The sequence below is a fragment of the Equus przewalskii genome, chromosome 15 (assembly GCF_037783145.1).
Source record: "Equus przewalskii isolate Varuska chromosome 15, EquPr2, whole genome shotgun sequence".
NCBI lineage: Eukaryota > Metazoa > Chordata > Mammalia > Perissodactyla > Equidae > Equus > Equus przewalskii.
The window spans coordinates 1,039,836-1,058,297 of record NC_091845.1 but is presented as its reverse complement, the minus strand read 5'-3'; the positions used below and the strand labels follow the sequence as shown (position 1 = coordinate 1,058,297).

The window sequence follows — 18,462 nt, the reverse complement described above, 5'->3', positions numbered from 1 at the left end:
GTGGCCGCAGCCCTTGGTCTCTCCTCTGCATGAACGTCACCACATGGGAAGGAATGGCAACCTACCCATGGGCCTCCCAACAGCCCCCGGGAGGCCCACCCATCCAGCGCTGGGGGAAGAAAACCAAGGCCCAGGAATGAGGGAGCTTTGCTAGAGCACGCCTCCCCGCTGGCCAGGCTCCCGGACGGGCCCAGCCAGCCCCTTGGTCCCGCTGGGCAGTTGTCCCTTGGGTCCCACCCCGAGGCCTGGCACCCCAGTGGACCTGCCCAGATCTCCAGCAACAATCTGGTGGCCTACCACACCTGGGGTTGGCCCGTAACACTTTCCAGAAACGTGGATTGGCTGCCAACTCTTAACAATCAAGAGAGCTCACACAAAATACAGATTTCCAGAGTCTCTTGAAAAACCAGATGCTTAGGCAGACACGGACCACGTTCTTGCCTAACATGGCCACCAGAGCAGGCAGGGCTGTGCTTGCACAGGGCGGAGCCCCATCCCTCAGCCCAGCCCCGGGGCCCTGCAAGAGGGACAGGACCAGTGCAGGGCCACGCCTCACTGGGACCAGGGGGCAGGGCCTGCCCCTCTCCTGGCTTTGAGAAAGGGGGAGTCAGGGTGGGCCCTGCTGGCTGGAGTCCAGGGCCTGCTCTCCCCACACCCACCACGGCCACCTGGGCTGAGTCTAGAGCTCTCAAACCAGAAGTTGCCCTTGAGAACTCCTGCCAGGGCCCAGGGGTCCCCAGAGGCCATGGCAGGCACAGGCAGGGCTGGGGCTCTGAGGGCGGGGGCTCAGCCTAGGAGGATAGGGGTCAGGAGACACCCCCAGCCAGCCCTGAGCAGCTGAAGTTGGCAGGTCTTAAGTTAATTGGTTACAATTTTACACCACGTTTGGCGGGGCCTGGCCTGGGGCCAGCCGCGTCCCCGGATCTCCCCAGTCGCTTTTTAAAGCCCAGGAAGAGCCAGGCCTGGGGAACACAGGGGTGTGTCAGCACAGCAGGCCTGCCCCTGAGTGGGGCGGTGGGTGGGGGTTCCCCAGGCCCAGGCTCCTGCACGAGGTGAGGACAGAAGGCAGCAGACAGCATGCAGTTTGCCCAAAAGGCAGGGCCTGGCCTGGGCCAGTCAAGGGTGGGAAGGGCCTGCATTTAAAGCTGAGAGGGGGCCTGGAGGAGAGGGTGCTGGGCAGGCCTACAGGGAGGGGCACAGTGCCGGGCTGACCAGAAGGCACGCCGTGCCCTGCCTGCCCCAACTCCAGCTCCTGGACCGTGGCCACCCCCTCCCTGGCTGAGTCAGGACGACATGGTGCGGCGGGTAGAACAGGCGGGAGAGGGAACTCCGCTACCGCACGCCAGGCCCCAGCCAAGCAGAGGCAGGTGCCAGCGGGAGGCAGGTGTCCTCCACGTGGTTCAAGGCTGGAGGTCTAGCGTGGGGACCTGTGGGAGTTTACGGGGCCAGGGTGGGCCGAGGGGGACTGGAACCCCAGCTGAGGGTCAGGAGACGGGGACGCCCCTTCCTCTAGACCCCTGTTCTGCCGCAGACATGCCCTGTGGTGGGACTGGGGGCTCAAGGGCACCACAAGTCCTAGGAAACAGGGAGCAGGAAGGGCGGGAGGAGTGGGCCCTGAGGGAGCTGGAGCCGGGTCTGGTCCCAGGGCAGCCACTGGCTGATGCCCTGGGCTGTGGACAGAAAGACTCCTGCAGGCTGGTAGCTCAAGGGGGCGGCAGGGGCTCCTGGAGGAGGGGCTGCCCCAGAGCCCAGGCTTCTTCAAAGACGGAGGGGGTCACTGAAGTAGGGCCCCCATGTCCTCTCCTCCAGGGACCCACAGAAAAGCAACGGAGGCTGCAGGTGTGAGCGAGGACCCTGGAGCCAGTAACCCTGGGCACATGCCTCAGTTTCCCCATCTGTCAAACGAATGACAGGGTCATTGTGAGGACTTGTGAGACCCCACCACACGTGAGTGCCCACTGTGCATCCTGATGGGAGCAGGTGTGCCAGGCTCTGGGGCATCCTCTCGTCCTTCCTCACACTGGGCTCAGAGAAATCGAGGCTCGGAGAGGCTAGGTGGCCAGCTGCAGACTTCACCAGGCACTGCCGTGGCTTGGTCATTTGTAGGAGATTGGAGCATGAAAGATCAGCCACTGGAGGTGAGCAAGCACAAGACAGCTTCCCGGGGCCCTCAACTCAGGCCAGTGGATGTAGGGGGAAGTGGTTCCGGGGGCGGGTGGGGAGCAAGGCGGGACCCACCTCTCTGGGAGAGCCTCAACACCAACACAGATTTCATTCCACAACTCTCGGGCTCTGCCGCCACTAGGCTGGCAGCCCCTGGGCACTGCTGACCCACACACCCACAAAGGGCACTGTCCACTCATGCACAGTGCATGGTGCCCGGGCCGGATGTACCAGGGGTGGAGGGAGCCAGTGCCCAGGACGGGCTCTGGGAGGCAGGGGTGGGGAGAGGAGGACGGGGGAGGGAGAAGAGAGGAGAGGGGGACCTCTGACTGTAGCTTCCCCAAGCCAAGACCAAGGCTGCCTCTGCTCATGGATGGGCCCAGGCCCAACTGAAGGTCTACACTCCAGGCCTCAGTTTCTCCTCTGTGGGACTGGGACAGGGAGGCAGAAGAGCAGGACCAACTGGACTCACAAAGCCCCAGCCAGACAGTGGCCCTGGGGCAGGGCGGGGGAGTGAGGCTGGGAGGCAGGGAGGTGGCGGGAGACAGGGCTGGGCCAACCTGTTCTCCCAGCCTCACAGGGTGGCCTGTGGGCACAGATGGCGCCTCGGCCAGCTGCCTGCCAGGCCCCCAGGCATCAAAAGGGCCACTCCCAGCCCTAGGAGCCCAGCCTCCTGCCGGGTGATAGACTCTGGGGCACCCTACAGGACGTCTCCAAGCCAGCTTCACCCCACGGCCCCTGCCCCAGGGGGAGGTTCTTGCTACAGAAGCACAGGCCCCGCCAGGCACAAGCCACCAGACACACACCCACTGGGGGCTCTGCGGGCTCCTTCTCCTGCCGCCCAGCCACATGCTCCCTCTCTGGAAGGAAGGCAGGAAGAGGAAGTGCATGCTGGGCTGGGGGCCTGAGACCAGGGCCCCAGGCAGTCACCCTAGTACCAGGGCTGCAGAGGGTGGATCATGCCAGCGACTGGGGCTCTAAGGGCACAAGGCTTGCCCAGGGATGGCGGCGGGGGTCTGAGCTGGCCTGCCACCTGTCCCCACTGGCCAGCGGAACGCCTGAGTTGAGCAGGCCCTCCTCACAGCCACTGTGAGCAGAACCCCACAGCAACCCCACCCCAGGCTGCCCCACAGTCACCAGAGCCCAGAACCCACACATCAGGCTCATTTCATGGATGGGAAAGTTGAGGATTGGGGGCAGGGTGGGGGGGTCCCTCCCCAGAGATCACAGAGCCAGCAAGTGGTGGGACACAATTCCCAGGGCACCCACCATGGCAGAGATGGGGAGACCACCCCCAGCAAAGCCCAGCCCAGGGGCTGACAGCAGGCAAGGCCCTCGCTGGCGCAGGCCCAGTCCCACCCACGGGCGCAAGCCAGCAGGGAGCTGTGTCAGCACCAGGCCTCGGGACAGTTGTTATTCCATCCATTAGGCCCTGCCCCGACTCCCTGGGGCTCCCAGGCACCCCCACACTCTACAGTCACTCGGGAACTTCCTCCACAGCGGGTCAGCCCTACCCTGGTTTTGTCCCCACCTACCCACCAAGTCAGGCCTGATCCACGAGGTGGCTGCCCTCGGCCTGCCCTCCAGGAAGCACCCCCAACCCAGTTCCGTACCCGCTCCACGCAGCAACACTGGCTGTCAACAGACAGGCCTGCTTCACGGCGTCCCCACCCCTCCCGAGGAGCCCACAGAGGCCAGAGCTGGTCTCTCGGCACTCTGTGGTCACCACACTCCTCTCACAGCAGCCAGTGGGGGTCGTGGGGGGTATTACCCTTGGCCTGCCCTTGGCCTTGCTGCCTCCATGCAGGGCGGGGGGCCAGCCACCAGGCCGCCCCGGCAAAGTGCTGCCTCAGCAGACACTGGATCCCAGGAGGGGAGGGGGCCACGCAGCTGTGCCCTGCACCCAACACCCACACACAGCCTTCCCAGGAGGTCTCTGCGCCCTTGGAGAGCGGGGCCCGCCCCAGGGGGATGGCAGGGTGGCCAGGCCCTTGCAAGCCCCGACTTACCCTCAGACCCCGCACACCCAGTGGGGCCTTTACACGCCCCAGACGTGGAAGCAGCCTCATGGCAGGGGCAGGCAAAGGGAGGCAGTGGGGAACTGGGACCCACCAAGGAACTGTGGACAGCCCGAGCCCCTTGCAGCCACTGGGCCTAGCACTGGCGCAGCCCCCCTCCCAGTCCCAGGCTCCATCCCCCTTTACCTCCCGGGGGGCCTAACCTTGCGGATGCGGCCACTGCGCGTGCCAGCGAACACCACGGTGCGGCCCTGGTAGTCATAGGCAGCCACGGCCGTCAGCCCGTCATCCTTGTCCACAAACAGGGGTCTGCCCTCAATGGTGATCGTGCCCCCTAGAGGCTGGTTAAAGTCCTGCCCGCAGAAGTCGTCGTCAATCTGCAGGGGCTGTGGGAAGGAAAAGGATGAGACCCTAGGCCCGTCCTGCCTGCCCCGAGCACCTTCTCCCTGAGGGCAGGGAGCCTGAAGCCAGGACTGGCCAGGCCCTCTGATTGGGGGGTGGCGCTGGAGGAGCAGGGGCCCACAGAGGGGCCTCAGAGGCAAGCACGCAGCCACAGAGGAGCCAGCTGTAGCTCAGGGCGCAGCCAGTACAGATCTAGGGGATCAGGGATTCCCAGGCCCATCCCACAGACCAAGAAACCAAGGCTCCTCAAGGCGGCTGAGGCCCAGGCAGGCCCCATTTCTCATCTATGCCCTGCACCCTACCTTGGTGGGGGGCGGGGGGGGAGGGTGGTCAGAAAGGAGGCTACCTGGGGGAAGGCCAGGGAGGGGGAGCAACGGCCACAGAGAGGGGAAGGAACAGCCTGCAGTGGGAGGGCAGCTGCCAGAGGCACTGAGGGGCACAGGGAGAGTTCATTCAGGACAGTAGACGGGGGTCACACCTAAAAGACACAGGGAGGGGCCCGGCTTTGAGGCTTTGAGGAGGTGGCCAATGATACAGGGAGCGATCGATGCTGTGAGGTTCCGGAAAAGCTGGGGGCTGCTCCACTGCAGGGCCGACGGAAGGCAGGGCAGACGAGGCAGGATCTGGGTGGATGGAAGGGGACACCCTGCAGCAGCTGGGGGTCTGAGGTTTGCAGGGGGAGAGGGAAGAACAGGGGAGGCAAGGCCAGCAGGGCTTGGAGCCAGGAGGGGGGAGAAGGGTGAGGGAGACCAGGTCGGGGCTGGGCCGGAGGGTCCTGGCGGGGCCCCAGGGCCTGTGAGGAAGAGGGCACAGGGCATGAGAGGAACGAGGGGGAGCAACACCAGCGAGGGGCGGCCCAGCCAGGGCACAGGGCAGGCGGACCACACAGTGTGACCTCAGCAGGCCCGCCCCTCTAAGCCTCAGTTTCCCCATCTGTACGACAGAGATAAAACGCCTTCCTTGCTAGGCCAAGGGAAGGACAGACAATGCATTGGCCTAGCACACCCATGCCCCCGATGTGAAGGATGGCCCTGTCATGATGGGCCCCAGCCACACGAAAGTGGCAGACTTGAGAAAGAAGGGCCAAAGGGACCCTTGCTGTCCCACTCTGCCAGTATCACTCCCAGTACAGAGGTGGGGAAACTGAAGGGATGGGCTTTCCCTGGGCCACCCAGTGAGTCCCAGCAGCAAGAGCTGAGGCCTGGCTCTGGAGGACCCCGACCTGGGTGACCCTGCCATCCCTTACCCCTCTGAGCTGGGGGGGGTCTTCCTTGAAAAAACAAGGTTTCCTAACACCTGGGGGTGTGCATGAGATGCTCCCCGAAAAGCAGCTGGCCCAGGCCAGCCTCATCAGGACCTACAGATGATGCTCCAGCTGCCGGTTACTGAGCACCCAGCACCCCTGCACTCAGGCCACCCAATGTCAGGCCTGGTTTCATCAGCTCCCACTGCCAGGCAAGGGCAGAGAGGCCCAGAGGGCAGGCACACAGATGCCTAGGAAGTGTGAGCAGAGCTGCTTGCCAGGGGCATGTCGGGGGACAGTGTCTAGGGTCCACCCGAATGTGGCCAGGCCCCAGCTCTGCCTCTTACTGGCTGTGCGACCCTGGGCAAGTCATCTCACCTCTCTGAGCCTTGTCTATAAAATGGGGACAAGACAGGGGCCACAAGCATCCAGAATAGTGCCCGGCATGTGGTCAGTGCTCCAAGGGCCACAGTAGAGGACACGGTCCTGCCACCCCATCTTCTAAAGGAGTAAAACAGCCTGGACTGGGAGCAGGCTCAGAGGCTGAGGCCCCAGTGCAACCCCGACAATCTGGGAGATGGGGCCAATGGTGGCACCTAGCACAGGACAAGCACCACACGGGCACGCACTCAGCATTGTTGTTACTGTTTCAGATGAGAACAGGGAGGCCCCAGGGTGTGCCCACTCACCGAGTTGATGCAGCCCAGCTCCTTGTTGAGCAGCCAGGGCAGTGAGAGCTTGCCCTCCCCGCGGTAGCAGGACTGGATGCGCTCCTTGATCTTCTCCTTGACAGCCCTGAGTGTGAAGAGGCACAGCACGGACTCCTTGGGCGGCTTCACGCGGTTCTTCTGGCCCTGCGCGAACACGGTGAACAGAACGTCCTCGTCCTCGGCCAGGCCCAGCTGGCGGGCCAGGGTGCGGCCGGGCCGGCTCAGGTAGGCGTCCTGCACCAGGCGGTACTCCACGCCTGCCTGCTCGCAGCCAATGGGGAACTCGACATAGGAGTAGAACTTGGGGTCATCCACGCACAGCCGCACGATCTTGGAGGTGAAGAAGTGCTCGCCGGCGGCATCGGGCGAGGTCAGCTGCGTGTCCAGCTGCAGGGTGAGGTAGTAGACAAACTGCTCACTGCGGAAGCTGTAAACGTAGTAGATGTCGAAGGCCGGGAACTTGGACAGCGTGTCCGAGGGGATCTTGAGCTGCGACGACACAAACTCGTCCTGGTACACAAAGCCAAACATGTCGGCATCCTCCTCATTGGCCATGAGCCGGCGGCTGGACAGCGTGGGGAAGTACTCCGACTTGCCGTCGATGGGCGTGCCCACGAAGAGCTTGGCCTGGCCCTGGCCGGGCGGCCCGGCGATCAGCACGCCCGCCATGCTGCCCGCCTCACGCACGCTCGACAGGTAGTGCTCCTTGCGGTGGTGTGGCTCGCCCAGCTTGAAGAGGTCATCCAGCCGCAGGAACTGGCAGATGCCCTGGGAGGCACTGCCGCAGGCCAGCAGGCGGTTGGCCGCGTAGTCCAGGAGCAGCAGCTTGTTGACGTTGTCGGTGCTGCCCAGGCCATGCGGGCATGACTGCACGCTGGGGGGCGGGTAGCACTTCTCGTTGTCCTCCACGGGGCCCGTCACGTGGGCCCGCAGCAGCGTCAGGTTCCCCGACAGCTTGTAGATGCGGTTCACCGCACCCACGTACACCTCGCCCGTCTGCTCGTGGACCACCAGGTGCGTGAGGCCCCAGTCACTGGCAGCAAAGGTGCGGAAGGTGGGCCGCAGACCCCCGGCTGCCCCGGGCACACCTGCCACCGCCGCCTGTGCACTCCCCAGCAGCAGCAGCAGCATCAGTAATGCCCGTGGGCTCAGACGAGGCAGCGGCATGGCGGGCCGGGGCCTCGGGCCCAGGCACTCAGGTCCTGCAGGGACGTGCATCACGGGGCTGGGAGCCGCAGCCCTGCGAGGAGAACGCACAGACAGAGCGTACAAACATGAGCACAGCACTCACCCGCAGGAGAGCACACACCCGCCACACACACCTGCGCTGTCGCCTGAGCTCTGTGTGCCCACGCCGTGCTGGGACGTCCCACTTGCAGGGGCGTGACTAACCCTCGAGGAGAAGCCAGAGCTGCCAAGAGGGCACCTCCTGGGCCTGAAGCCCTAACAGCAGCAAGCGGCGCAGCAGGGGTCACAAAACAAACAAGCCCATAACCACCACGGGCAGCACAGGACCCCTGCCCAGCCACCAGATGCGCTGCATCAGTAAGAAGGACCGCCATTGCAGGGAAAAGAGAGAAATGCACCCAGGAACAAGGAGGAAGATGACGGGGTCAGGGTCTAGACTTTGGAGTCCAACTGACCCAATCCAGAGGCCACCACCTTCTGACTCAGAGCCATGTCCCCATGCCCTAGGGAGCAAGAGTCCACGGCTCCGAGCTCCCAGCGTGGGTGACCACCTCTCTGCCTGAGGTTCTGGGGTTCGTGCTCCCTCACAGGCCCTGGACAGGCCTCCTACAGGCACCACCCCCACGACCAACGAGGACACGTATGCCCACAGCCCCCAAGCAGCAATCCTCAGCGCAGGCAGAAGGCAGTCTGGGTCACCTTGGCCCTGGGACCACTCACTGGCTGACAGTGGCCCATTCCCTCGCCAGACCTCAAGCCCTGCACTCTGAGGAATGATCCAGAAGCCAAGCTGTGTGCACCTCTCACCCACCATCCCCACCTCCAGCCAACCGGTGCCCCCACCCCCGACTCTGACTGCAGCACTGGCCCTCCCAGGCTCTTAGCTCCCCTTGACTCAACTCCAAGGAAAGAGGAATTCCTCCAAGGGGAGGGGCTCAGCAGCACAGCACTGGCCCTCTCTCCCCAGCCGCTGGCACCTCCACCCCCACCCAGATGCCCGGCTGAGCCACCCAGAGGCTCACCTCCACCTGCAGGCCCACTCCTCCCCGACAAGCTCCCTGCACGGTCGCCCTCGTACAGGCCCCCGCATCTCCCCCGACCCTCACCCTCACTTCCCTGGTCACGCTCACCACCAAGACCCATCAGTCTCACCCGCAAACCTGCCCCGCACTGCCCGCCCCCTCCCACGCAGACGACCGTAGCACTCGGCCCCTCCACTCAGCCCCTCCACTCACATCCAGCTACAGCCCTGACTCTGAAGTAGCCTGGGCCACTTTTCTCAACTGCACATGAGGTCATCGGCTCCCCCAAACCCTGCCGTGGCCCCCTTTCCTCTGGAAAAGTCTCATGCCCCGCAGCCCAGAAGTTGGCAGTCAGGCACTGGGGTTAAATCGAGACTCTGCTGTTCTGTAGCCATGCAGCCTGATGGGGTCGTGCCTCTTTCCCAGCCTCAGTCTCTCCATCTGTCAATGGGGATGACGACAGCCCCTCTCATGGGTGAAAGAGGGAAGATGCCGTCAGCAGGAGGACCTCTCAGGGCTAGCAGGGACCCCGCCCTGGCTCTGCCAGATGGGCTAGGGCCTCTCACCCCACTCCTGGCTAGAGACTGACCACAGGCATGCTGAGCCCCGACTGCAGGCAGGCGCCAGCGGAAGCTGCACACACCCTTTGCTCCTAGACAATGCCCCACGTATAGCTCAGTGGCCCCATTTTACAGGAGGGGAAGCTGAGGCCCAAAAAATGGGTGCCTTCTGCCCAGTCCAGGTTGGCAGCTACCCACAAGGCAGCTGGCTGCCAGACAAGACGAGTCGGCCTCTGGGCCCCCATGTCTGCCCCTACAGCACCTTTGGACCTGCTATCTCCTCTACTGGGACGCTCTTCCCTCCCTGCCTCACCCCTGCCTGGGTCTCAGCTACATCTGCCGTTGTACTGGCTGAAGGCAGCAGCCGCTCCTCTCAATCAGTTACCCCATTTTAATTCGCAGCACAGGACCTGCTAATGGTTTTGCTACTTATCGTACCCAGACGCTCTTCCATGGGAGGGGGGCCTGGCTGTGGTTTGCCACTGTACCCCCAAAGCTGACCCCAGGACCCAATACTTGTGAATGAATGAATGAGTCCTGGGCAGAGCAAGACCTGCTCCCTTACCTTGTTCTCACTCCCTATACACCCTCTGCCCAGTGAAGGCCTAAATCCGCCGCTCAGGTGGGGAAACTGAGGCTCAGAAAGCGAGGAGCTTTAGTCAGCATCCCACAGCAAGAAAACCAGGCCGTGCTGCCCTGCAGGGCCCCCCAGCAGGCTGTCAGCTGCCTTTCCTTGAGGAGCTCCACCCAGACATCGCCCCAGGAACTACGGCTGACAGGCACCTCTGCTGGCGGTCGGCAGAGGAGGCCCCAGCCCACCACCCCTGCCCCCAGCTCAGGAGCCCAAGGCACACTGGGAGCCAGAGAAGAGGCTCCTCACACTGGAGCAGGGCCTGGGCTGCAAGCTGAGGGCATGTGAGCTCCAAAGAAAACACAAACCCCTCCCCATCCCCAGTTCAAAGAGGCCTGCAATTACCAGGGGCGGGCTCCCCTCCTCCGGGTAATTACACACAGCTTAATGCAGTCACAGGCCCCGCTTCTCACATTAAACAGGAGGCACCCGGCTGAAGAAGCGACCATCCAAACTCCAGCCTGGCCCTGGGCCCACTCCTCCTCCCCCCAAGAGAGCCTGCCGGGGAGGGACCAGCCGAGGGGCACGGGGCTGCTAGCCAGGAAAGGGGGATCCTATGCCCAGGCTAGTCCCTCATGGCCGCCATCTCACAAGGGCCACTGAAGACATCTGGGTCACTTCCCTCATCTTAGAGATATGGGGCCCAAGGCTCAGATAGACCCAAGGTCACCCAGCCAGTCTCGGCAGGGATGGAATCCCACGCTCCTACACAGACCTGGACGGCCAACCGACCTGCTGGGCTGGACTCCCACGAACCTCTGGTGTGCTCAGGAAGAAGGCATTTACTCCAGAGCCAGGCCTGGGGGCTGGGGGGACCATGCTGGGCTGGGGAGGCATACTAACAGACGCTGCACTCTGCAGCTGGAAGGGGAGCAGAAGTGGCCACTGTGGTCTGGGGGGCTCCTCCAGGGGGCCTTTCCACCTGTTCTAGAAAGACCAGACACACTGAGCTGGCGGGAGAGGGGGCATCCTGGGTGGCAGAGCAGCAAGACAAAAGGCCTGGGAGTGGAACCTGCTGGACCATGTGGAGAGGGCTATGGGAGCGACTGCAGCTTCCCGCACGGGCAGGGGGCTGTGCCGGGGGACAGTCACAGTCAGACTGGGGAGGGAGAAGCTGAACTGGTGTCAGGTGTGCCGACTGGGGTTAGCCAAGGAGACAGAGGCCAATACAGAAACAGACGGGGCCAAGGCACAGTGGGCTCCACTCTTGCACAGGATGGGCTCAGCTGTCCAGCAGAGCATGGAGGCAGCAACGTCCCCTTCCCTCTCCAGGGCCCCGGCCGCCACCACCACTCCTCCTCAGCCTGAGAAACAAAGGCCCTCAGAGCCCTCTTCACAGAGGGAGAGGCCAGTCCCCACGTCCTCCAGCTCTGGATCCTTCTGGGGCTCAGACAGTTTGGGGCGGGGGGGGGGGGGAACAGAGAAGACAATGTCATCCTGCCCAGTGGTCCCCCATCAGCAACCTGGGCAGAGGGCTGCCCCTGTCATCCTCCCTCCCCCTAACAGAGGCCCTGGCAGGTGATCCTGCGCAAGCTGCCCTGCCCTCCCACCGAGTGAGTCCTAAGGGACCCGGATCTGGGGGCACTGGAGTCCTGCTCCTCAGAAAAAGCACCCACCACTTGGGCCTTACCCCCAAGGTGCCTCCTCCTCCTGACCAGCAGTTCTAGATACAACACCTTCCTGGGGGGACCAAAACACAAAGGCAATGACCAGGGGGCCGCAGGGGCCCAGCAAAGGGATGCCGGCTTTGTCCACCTGCGCACCTCATTTGTCCCCGGCCCCAAGCACACCCCTCAGCCACACAGTGGCCCGCCAGACCTCCGCCTGTGCTGTCCCCTCTGCCAGAACCACCCTTCCTGGGCTTCTCTAGGCCACTCTCCCAGGCTGACCGGCAGCCTGGCCCTGAAGGGAGTCGCTGGCTTTCACCTCTGCCTCTGGCACTGCCCTGGGCGCTCCTCAAGGGCCAGGCAGAGTCGCGGCTGCCTGGCGCAGCGCCTGGTCTCTCCTGCACACCCCAAAGCAGCAGGGAGCCGCGGGGACCTGGGGCGTGCTCCGGAGGGCCAGAGGGGCAAAGGCTGAGCCCCACCCCCGCACAGATCCAGACAACCGGCCTCCGCACAGGAGGCGGAGCAGCCATAAGCCGCGGACGCCAGGCGCAGGGGGCAGAGGCCCGGTCCACAGAACCCCCAACACACACACACCCCTTTCTTTCAAGGGGCGTGGCCCCCGCACCCCACAGACGAGCCAGGGGCAGCTCCAAGCTCTCAGCAGCCAGTGGAGCCCCTCTCACCCCATTTCCCGGCTGCATCTGGGATCTCGCAGCAAGCAGGGCCCCCCTGGAGCCCCGCTCCCCCTTTCCCGAGTCAGCCCCGCCGCCTCCAGCTATGCCGCACACCAGGCCCAGGACTGTCCAGGAAGCAATCGGAAGCCTCGGAGGAAAGCCGGCTGACCCTGGAGAGGCCCCGCGAGGGGGAGGCCGAGGAGGCCCGGGCGAGGAGGGCGGCCTCCCGTGGGCACCCGCACCACCCCCTCCCAGGCTGGGCGCGCGGCCCGGCGGGCCCGGGGCGGACACAGCGCCCACCTCCCCGCACCGCGGGCCAGAGGGGCGGGGGCGGGCGTGGGTTCCGAGGAAGCGGCTCCAACTTCCACCCGGCGCCCTGAGGGCCGGCGAGGGCGCAGCCCGCACGACCTGCTCCGGCCCCCGCGGCCCTGCCCAGGCGGCCGCGCAGCCGGCCCCGGCCTGCCCAGCCCGGCCCCGCCAGAGGTCCGCGCTCCAGCCCCGGGCTCGGCCTGGGCATCCGCAGGGCCCTCCCGGCGGGGCCGCCGCAAACTTTCTCTCCCGCCTCGGAGGAGGGGGCAGCGCCGGCCCCCGGCCCCCGCGTCGCCTGGAGCGCTGCCCCGAAGCTGGCGGGCGGGCCGGCGGCGCGGGGCCAGGGCCGGTCCGACCCGGCCGGGAGGGGACACGGAGAGCTCGCCGCCGGCGTCGCGGCCGCGCCCGGACACACGCGGGGGCCGGGCCGGAGCCGCAGGGACACGCGGACCCGCGGACACGCGCGCCGCAGTCCCCGCGCACTGCCCGCCGCCCGGCCCGTGCCCTGCGACCCGCCGAGGCCGCCCAGGGAGCCCCCCCGGCGCGCCCTCCGCCCGCCCGGGCCCGACCCCCGCCCGGCCCGCCGCGGGGAAAGTTGCGCCCCTACTCACGGGCTGCCCCGGGGCGCGCCCCGCCGCCGGCCATCGCCGCGCCCCGCCGCCCGCGCCGCCGCCGCCCGCCCCGCCGCGGGGCCGCCGAAGCCGCGCAGGCCGCCCAGGCCGAGGCCGCCGCGCCCGGGCTCCGCTGCGTGGCCGCGCCGCCGCTGCCCAGCATGAATGGGGCGCCGAGCGCCGCGCGGATGCGGACCGGCCTCGCTCTCGCCGCCCGCGGAGCCGTGCACCGCGCGCATGCGCCGCCCGGGGCCGGGGGCGGGGCGGGGGGCGGGGCTGGCGGCGGCCTCCAGAGGGCGCTCTGTCCCGCTCCGCGCGTCGGCCGGGCCCACCGCGCGCGTTCAAAGGGCGATGCAGCGCCCGCCTTAATTGGGAGGTGCGGGGCCTGGGCGGGGCGTCCCAGGAACCCACGCCCGGGCTGCCCTGGGCCCGTGTCCTAGGGGCATGGCCCTGCCTGCGTGAGTCCGGGCTGGGAGCGCAAACTCCATTCAGGAAGCGTAAACTGAGGCCGGAGGACGGAGAGCCCCGTGCCCGGGGTCATGCAGAGCCGTGGGTCCCCGGTCCGTGGCCTCGGAGCGCATCTGCTGGTGGGTGGGCGCCCTGGCGGTGAGCCCCACTGCGCCTCCTGTCGGCCGACCCGCGCGACACCCCTGCAGCAACTGCGTTAACTGATGGGGACGCTGCCTTTGGGGAGACTTCGACCCAGAGCCCCCAGGTGCTGGCGTGGCGGGACGCGGACCCGGGGGTCCCAGGACGGAGGACCAGTGGGCAAAGGAGTGCAGGGACGGGGTGCGGGGTCGTGGGGACCCAGGTGTGCGGGGGCCGCAGGGAGCGGGAGACCGGTGTGCGGGGGGCGCGGGGGCCGGGGTACTCGTGTGTGCCGGGGGCGCAGGTGGTGCGGAGACGCCGGTTCGGGGAGGCTGGGGGTGCAGAGGGACACGGGGTTGGGTTCGCGGGGCCAGGGGGCGGGGCACTGCGGGGCCGGGTTGCACCAGGTGCGCCGAGTGGGGCAAGCGGCCGAGGCTGCCCACTGGTCCCCCGTGAGACTGAGCGCGCCGGCCCCACGGCCCAGCGGCGGGGCGGAGGACAGTCGCCCTGTGACTTGCCCATTCGGCGGGCTTGCGCGTTCTGAGAGCCACCCCGAAGGTGGGGCATGGGAAGGGCTCCCCGCGGAAAGCACAAGGCCCAGGTGAGGGGAGGCGACAGAAGCGCACAATAATAGAACCCCAAGGACAAGAAAGCCTTGTAGTGGGAGGGTGAGGGGTGGGGACGAGCAGCGAGAGCCGTTGGAGGGGTTTTTGCTGTGAGAACCTGGCTGTCATCCCTACAGAAAAGGAAAGCCGCACAGTCCAGGGTAAGGAACTTAGACCTGGCCAAGGGGTCCCTCCCGTCTTGTCCCCTCCGTCCCCTCACACAGCCCCATCCTAGTTTCTGAGTTAAACTTTTCCTCTTTTCCTCTGGGTTCGACTGTGTCTGTCTCCCGGAGCGGCTGGCTGCTTTGCGGTGCTGCCTCGGGACGTCGCAGCGATGCGATCTTCCGGCCTGAGGGCCAGCGGGCCGGCGCTGACAGTTTGTTCCTCTGCTTTGTAGAGGCCGCACGTGGTGCTGATCACCCTTGCCCCCGTGTGGGCCACTGCGGGTCGGGCTGTGACGGACATCTTGTGCAGGCGCTTGGGTGCGTTAGACGTGCGGATTGCAGGGTCGCTGGGGAGGGCCACGCTGAGCTTCCTGGATACTGAAAAACAGTTTTCTCAAGCGATGGCCCCAGTTTGCACTCCCAGCCGTCAGGCGGAGGGTCCGGGCAGCCCCTTCCTCACCCACACTTGGTACTGCACTCTTGAGTTTCTGGCAGTCTGGTGGTACACACTGGCTTTGCATAATGGTTTTAATTTGCACGTCCCTGAATGAGGGGGAGCATCTTTTTCAAAACTCCTATTTACTATTTTATTGAACGAGTGCTAATATGGTGTTGACTCTACACAAGGATCTGCTACATTTTACATTTTATGTTTTAAAGAGGGGAAGTGACTTGCCCAAGTTAACCCAACTGGTAGGTGTCAGAGCTGAGAGGCCTACCTGGCAGTCTAGCTTCATAGTCTGTGGTCCCAACTCAACCACTCTGCTACATTGCATGTGTGTGCATGCACGTGCGTGAGCACACACACACAGACACCCCCTACCGCGCCCCCCCCCCCAACAAGGCCCGAGGTCCTTCCTTCCTCATGGACTTCTGTGCCACGTGCCCCTGGGTACGGACCCTGGCTGGTTAACGTACAGCGAGCCCCATCTGCCCTCAGAGCCTTGCTCCCTCATCTGTGAACTGGGCGTCGGAGACTGCCTGACAGAGCTCCAGGGAGGAGGCACAAGGGCCTGAGAAAATGCCCATCTGTGCTCACTCTGGGTGGGCTCAAGGGCTGTCCCCACCTCTCTGCCGGCTCCTTTGCCACCTACCCTCCAGGGGGCCACTGAGGGAGGCGCCACTCAAGGCCCTTCTCACTCTGTGCACAACAGTCCCCAAGAGCTGGGGCCTCTCTTTAGGGTCTGCCCCTATTTCCAGCTGTCTCTGGGGGAAGCTCAGGAGGGCCACTGGGCTCTGGGTGGTGGCCAAGGTCACAGTTAACCTGGCACCCTCACATCCCACGGCTGCCCAAGCAGGAAGCCCAGAGGCCTCCTGGACACTCTTCCTCCCCTCCAGGGCTCGTGCAACCCTGCTGCAGGCCCTGCTCCTGCTCGCATCACCTTTCTGGCAGCAGCAAGGTCCTTTCAAGATGGAAGTCTGATTGACGCTCGAGCATGGTGCGCGACCGTCAGTTCCAGGGGGGCCTGGACTGGAGCATGGTGAAGAAAACAGCAAGTCTTTATAAGACAATAAAGCAGGTTATCTTTATGACCATGAGCTAGGGAAGCACTTCTTCAACAATATGTCAAAATTAATAAAGGAAAATATGGATCATTTTGACTACCTTAAAATTAGTTATTTTTGTTCATTAAAAGTTATGAAAGAGATAGGAAGACAAGCCAGGATTTAGGGAAATATATTAGCAATGCATATATACTTGACAAAAGATGCATATCCAGGACATAGAAGGAACTTCCCAGAATCAATCAGGGAAAGGCAACAATCCAATAGGCAATGTGGAGAGGAGACCCCAACTGGCAGTTTGTTGGAGAGAAATTGGTAAGTAACTGTTGCTATGATGAGCCCAGCACGGTGCGTCCCGTACTCTGGAGCCCCGGCCTGTCCCGGGGGAACCCTGCTAGGTTGAGCTGGGAGCTCCCATGTGCGTGTACGTGTGTCTCCTCACCAGTGCTGGCGCTGCCCCCCATCATGGGGAGATGAGTCAGCAGGGCTGCTGGGGCGCTTCCTCTCTGGGTTTCCTCTGCGGCGTTCGCTTCTGCTTGCCGAGGCAGTTTGAGAGGGCTGGGGAGATTGTTGGCCGATGTGGAGCCACTCCTGGGAACAGGGCTCCAGTGGGGGATGTTTGGGAGGAGGGTCCTCTTTCAGTCCCTGCCGAAGTTCCCACTAGCAGCTCCAGGGGCCGCTTCTGCATTTTGGTGACTCAGAGCTATGTGCAAAAAACTCATGGGTGCCATCTTCCCTCCTGGAGGCAGGCCCCCACCACTGCGGGGAGAGGAGGAGGCCAGGGGGGAGGAGCAGAGAGGGTCCTGGGCACCCCAGCTCCCTGGGTGATGGTCGCCAGGCTCAGAGCCAGAGTCACCTTGACTCCTGTCTGTCCCTCACCCCCATGTTGGAACCAAATATTTCCAACTCATCCTTTTCTCACCTCCCCACTCCTATCACCTCCTGCCCCAAGGATGTGGGGACCCTGCCTGGTCACCAGCTCCCACTCAGCCCCTCCCCACTCAGCTCTCCACCCTGTGGCCCAGAGGAATCGGAGAGAGGAGAGATAGTAGGCACCCTTCCCTGCTCAAACCCTCCGGGGGCTTCCTTCAACACATGAACACCTCCAACCCCATAGTCTGTGCACGCATGAACACACACGCATACACACATGCACACACATACATGCACATGCATGCACACTGGGCTCAGGCACAGAGAAGGTGCTTCCTGGGGCTCCTTGGCGGTAGGTGGGCACTTGCCCTGGGCTGGCCTGTGCGTGCAGCACCGTGGGTCATCTTGGCTCATCATTATCCCTGTGGGATGGGTGTGTCAGCTCAGTCCACTGGCGGCTACCGTGGGCACAGGAGTGAGCCACAGTTCCTGTTGCATTCTAGGAAGCCCACTCTGGCCACTGGGTGGAGAGAGGTTTGGGGGTCCAGCATGGATGTGGGGAGGCCTGTCCAGGAGCCAGAGACAAGGTGAGGCCAGTGGAGGGGTGTGCACAGAGACACCACCACACTCTATGCCTTTGGCCTGGTCCTCCCAAGCAGGAGGAGAGGGGCTCAGCCCAGGTGCGGACATTCTGAAGGGAAGACTGCTAAGACCCAAGCTTGGCCTCCTCCCACACCCTGCCCTTATGAGTCAGGTGCTGTTGGTTGCAGGCAACAGAAATCAGCTGAGCTGAAGCTCCAAAGGCCAAGTATGGCTCAGGTGAGCAGCATGTGAGCATGTCTGGTCTGGGTAGAGCATGGCCCTCCAGCCCTGGCACTCTCTCCCCACCTGTGGGCTCTGCTGGCCACTAGCTTGGTTCACACACGCTTGGGCCTCCTGTGCATGGTGGCTTCGGGAGTTCCAGGCACTTCTTTCTCATTAGGTCCAGGAAAATTCCCTGAATGGAGTCTCAGTGAAGCAGGCTGGACCGTGTGGCCCCTCAAACCACTCACCGTGGCCAGGGTGTAGAATGTGACAGTGGTGGGCTGGGATCAGGGACCTCTTCAGAGCCGGGGGTGGCATTGGGCAGTAGTTCTCCCAAAGAAAATCTAGGTTCTGTTATCAAAACAAGCAGGTCTGGCTGTGGGACCTGCAAGGTGTTCAGGGCCCACAGGCCAGCAGGCCAGCACCTGCTAGGCTGCTTCTCTCCAGTGGGCCCAGTGTTCTTGCCACCCTGAGATTTTTGCCCCAAAGATGCCTTCAAGCCTCAGTTCATTCCCCATGCTGTGCCCTTGACCAGCAGTGCCCCACCTCTATGTTTCATCTTTCAAGGCCCAAGCTCCCAGCCCCCTCCTTCAGGAAGCCCCCTCCCCACTCACAAGCCCTCCTCAGGCTTCCTGTCCCTCTCTGTGCCAGCTGTAACCAGTCTGGGCTCAGGTCTGTCACCAGCCCTTCTCCAGCCTTGGTGATGCAACGAGGTCACTGTCAATACTGCATTACACAGAAGATACAGTAGCAGAGCCCCCCCACCACTCCACAGATACTCCCC

At 64.1% G+C, this 18,462-nt stretch overlaps 1 protein-coding gene across 1 annotated transcript in view; it reads right to left on the bottom strand.

The window, feature by feature from the left end:
- Nucleotides 1-13,334, bottom strand: part of PLXNA1 (plexin A1) — a 54,508-nt gene extending 41,174 nt beyond the window's left edge. Inside the window, exons 1-3 of the mRNA XM_070576444.1 lie at nucleotides 13,139-13,334; nucleotides 6,516-7,776; nucleotides 4,385-4,567 (exon numbers count right to left, since the gene is read on the bottom strand). Of these exons, the coding sequence (XP_070432545.1) occupies nucleotides 4,385-4,567; nucleotides 6,516-7,754 (1,422 nt within the window). The 5' untranslated portion in view covers nucleotides 7,755-7,776; nucleotides 13,139-13,334. The remainder of the gene's footprint in view (nucleotides 1-4,384; nucleotides 4,568-6,515; nucleotides 7,777-13,138) is intronic.
- Between the last annotated feature and the right edge of the window lie 5,128 nt (nucleotides 13,335-18,462).